At 39.4% G+C, this 4,162-nt stretch overlaps 1 protein-coding gene across 1 annotated transcript in view; it reads right to left on the bottom strand.

Moving 5' to 3' along the window:
- PM20D2 (peptidase M20 domain containing 2) overlaps window positions 1-3,861 on the bottom strand; it is a 30,997-nt gene extending 27,136 nt beyond the window's left edge. Inside the window, exon 1 of the mRNA XM_072408631.1 lies at window positions 3,341-3,861. Within this exon, the coding sequence (XP_072264732.1) occupies window positions 3,341-3,775 (435 nt within the window). The 5' untranslated portion in view covers window positions 3,776-3,861. The remainder of the gene's footprint in view (window positions 1-3,340) is intronic.
- Window positions 3,862-4,162: the final 301 nt, after the last annotated feature.

The following is a 4,162-nucleotide window of genomic DNA, read 5'->3' as shown; positions in this document are numbered from 1 at the left end:
CGCGCCCCCTATTGCTCATTATTATGAAGGCAGGAATCCGGCTGGCAGTGAGGAGGCGAGTGTACGAGCACACTCGAGTCTGGACCGCGGTAAACTGCGATCGCTGGCCGCGCGTATTTTCGCGCTTCCAGCGAGCGCGGATTTTATTGATGAATCAGGGGCTTTGGCTCAGGAACAGATTAGCCAACTAACAAGGAGATAACTTTGGGTTAGCCGTCCAGGTAAAGTACTATGGTCAGTCCACAAAGTAAATTGTCAACCCTGATAGGGACAACAACAATGCCATAGTAATAGGCATTTAAAGTAACAATAGTTGGTAAAGTGATAGATTTCTCACAATGGGCCTGATTTATTAAAGCTTTCCAAGGCTGGAAAGAGTACACTTTCATCAGTGAAGCTGGGTGATCTAGGAAACCTGGAACAGATTTCTTCAGTGTTACTTGATAGCAAAGGTTTTGAATCCATGACCAGATCAATTCCAGGTTTGCTGGATCAGCTTCACTGATAAAAGTGTATACTCCCCAGCCTTGAAGAGATTTATTAAATCAGACCCAGTGAGCTAGTTATCTAATAGAAATCTAATTTCCGGGTGGTCTCTGACCAGACCAGGTCTGGTAATTCTATTTAATGGCTCCACAAATGAGAAATACTTGGACATTTTTCTGTTTTCACTGGTTTATCCAGCTGGGCACAACAACTGGCATACTTTTGTAGGCACATGGCTGTCAGCAGTGATATGATTGTTTTTTACTTACCCCAGACAGAGTGAGAACAGACTGAGAAACATAACACCAGTAAAGCTGTTCTGTGCTTTCACATCCAGCACATGTAGCAGAGCTCACTGGCAGTTTCTGGCATAGTACCCAATGCCTAGCAAACATGTGCCATCAGAGCAGACAATGTACAAGCAAAACTCCTTCCATAAATGGAAATGGAAAGATTTAATTTTACTTTCATGCAATAATTTTCATTATTTTGCATTATTTTGATTATATATATATATATATATATATATATATATATATATATATATTTTACATTTCTTATCCCTTCCCTTTCTGGCCCCCTCCCACTGAAATGGAACAAAATTTTGGTGCCGCAGCTTTCACATGCTAAGGATCAGGGAGTATTTCACCTTGCAGCCTCTGTTAACAGGAATAACTTCTAGCACATAAAATATTTATTATGCAGTGAGAGCTGTATCAAAAATGTAATTAGCTACATTTTTAAGATAACTAGATACATTAATATAATTAAAAAGAGTATTTATATACCGCCTACATATTATGCAGCATTGTAAGTTCAAAATTCTTTTTAAATTTCGTATGACGAATACATGTAAGATCAAAAATGGGGCTTTAAAGGCAATGTAAGCGAAACATTCTCTAGCTTTTTTGATAATTGTAGTAAAATAATAGATCAATAAATCAATATAATAGTGCAGCACAACTAACTCCTCCTTTAAAAAGCACTTCATATATACTACATGTTCAATGAAGATGAAATCAATTGTCCACAGCGCAAACATGGTTTAACAATTCAAATGTAAAAGTAATAAATCATGTTTTAAAAGGTGTGTCAATGTCCTTTATGCATCTTGTGCAACTGACTTTATCAGGAGCACAAAGGGGTGAAATTCTGCATTATCCTGTGTTGGGGTGTTGGGATGCCATTTAAAAAGAATGGAAGCAGGTGAATGGGCTCTAAAAGGCTAGTCACACTTCTAAGAATGTAGAAAGAATGTAGAAAAGCAGAGCTACATAGGTGAACAGCCTAAACTGATTTTTTTTTAGTAAATCAACCTCTTTGTATTACCTAAAGAAAGTAATCAAAGTAAAAAAATGGATGTCAAATAATAAGGCATAACTGAAAAGGAGAATACATTCATCAATATTGTGTTTTAAAGTAAGCTTGACAAACGAATGAAGGAAAGGGTAATGGGGAAAGGGGGTTTACTAAAAGAAAAAAATCTAGCATTACAATGAAAAATATAGCAGGTGTGATCTTTTTGGGGTTCACATTAAAACTATGCAGCATAAAGTTTGTTTGCAGCCCTTCTCCTCCCTCATTCCATAGACAGTGATAATGGAGTTCAGAAGAAAATCTAAAATTGCTGCTAGCTAGGGCACACCACCAGTCCCAAGCCAATATATTTTAACACAGGCAGTGTTCTCTCCATCAGCTGTAAAGTTGTCAAAGTGCCCATGAAGCAAGTCAGTATACAGGTAATAGGACACATCTGACATACAAGTGGAGGCAGGCACAGCACTGTTAGATCAATGGAGTGGGGAGGAGGAATGTCCCACAGTATCCTCCCCATTGGAAACAGCAGGGATCACTAGCTGTAGAGCAGGACAAAACACTGTGCAACACTGGGGAGACAGCTGTACAGATGCTAAGGGTTTTTTTTTATCCGGGAAGATCACAAACATTCATCCCATGTGATGAAAATCCAGTGTCTGTGTGTAGTTTGGGCTTTCTGCTTGTAGTTACAGGCCATGTTGTGCATTGTTGTTTTAATAAAATTGCACAAAACTTTATCCCTTATGATAGTTATAAAGTAAAGTAAGAAAATCAGCAAATCAAAAACTCAAAAAAATCAAAACATGCCAACGCCACACAACCCAACAATTGCCTAGCACAAATTTGGATACCAGTGTGTGGGCCAAAGTGAGAGGAATAATTGAAGGCCCATTATTTACAGGTAACGATAAAATGATATGCAACACAAATGTTTAAATCAGTTGCCTCTGGACAATATTTAGTGTAGTTTGGTTTTGCCAGTTTGCGAGTGCATGCAATTTTAGACTTGCTTGGTGTTTACTTTTTTAATCCAAATGATGTTTGATATTTTATAAAGCAAAAAAAAGTTTTATTGTGTATTATAGGTTTGATAAGTAGTTTTGTAAATATATTTTAAAAAGTATATATATAAAAAACAAATGGAGATTTTTTTTTACTGTTTGAGAAGTTGTGCAAATATCATGTAACAAAAGGGAGAAGCTGATCTGGGGTCTGTCTGAATAATAAATAATGTTAGACTTGTTTGGTATGGATTTGACACAACCTGATATTTCATAAATTAAATAAAAACAAATAGAGATTTTACACTGACTGATAAGCAGCTGTGCAGATTTTGTGTGACATAACAAAAATTTACCATCTTTGTATTCTACTTTCCATAGCATTTGTTTTTCAAAGTGTGATTTATTTTCCCTCCATTGCTTGTGCTTTGCTTGGCCATTTCATGTGTACCAGTTCCCCAGCACAGTGATCATGATTGCTGCATAAAACACAGATTCTAGGTATTTCTAGGTAATTCTAGTTAATAAAATCTCACCTTGACCTGGGGCATGGGGGAACAACCCTCCAGAGCTGCCCTCAGCCCCAGAGCAGCAGCTGCCCCGACTTCTGCGATTAGATTGTGCCCGCAGGCATGGCCCAGCTCGGGCAGGGCATCGTACTCGCACAGGAAAGCCACATGCAGGCAGGGGCAGCTGGCAGTGGCTGGGCTCCACTCTGCCCGGAATGCCGTGTCCAGCTGGTAATGTGGCTGCACCTGCCATGATCTGCTGGAGAAGAAGCTGGTGAGGACACGATGGGCACTGTGCTCCTTGTAGGCTAGCTCCGGCTCTGCCCATATGTCCTGGCTAAGTCGGTACAGATGCTCGGACTCTTGTTCTATACAATCGATCGCTTTCTGCTTGCATTTCTCCAGCATGTGCAAACTATTGGCACTGCTATCCTCAGCCTGTATTTGCTGTCCAGGTCCCATTTCATTCACACACACCCTTCTCCAAGGTAATTTATGACAAACGCCGCTAGTCGCTATCACTTATGTGTGGGTTGTCACCCTGACATCATTATTATACCTGGAAACCAGCTCAGAAATTCAGGTTACAGGGATCTGCCGAAAATTGGCTCGGGAGTTGTAGTCCTCTGCTTCCCGACAGACGCTGAGATTTTGCTTTCAGCAACTAGATAGAAAACTACACATCCCAGAATACCTCGCGGCTTGTTTTCTGTGTAAGTGGTACGTGAAAGTGACAGGTCACTCTTATCTATTTATACTTGGGGTAGGGAGCTGTGAATTTTGAGGCTTTCGTTTATCAAATGCAGATCAACGATTTTATATATTATTATATATATATAGAACATATAG

The sequence above is a fragment of the Pyxicephalus adspersus genome, chromosome 4 (genome assembly GCF_032062135.1).
Source record: "Pyxicephalus adspersus chromosome 4, UCB_Pads_2.0, whole genome shotgun sequence".
Classification (NCBI taxonomy): domain Eukaryota; kingdom Metazoa; phylum Chordata; class Amphibia; order Anura; family Pyxicephalidae; genus Pyxicephalus; species Pyxicephalus adspersus.
The sequence above is the reverse complement of the archived record's forward strand: the minus strand, read 5'-3'. Positions and strand labels throughout refer to the sequence as shown.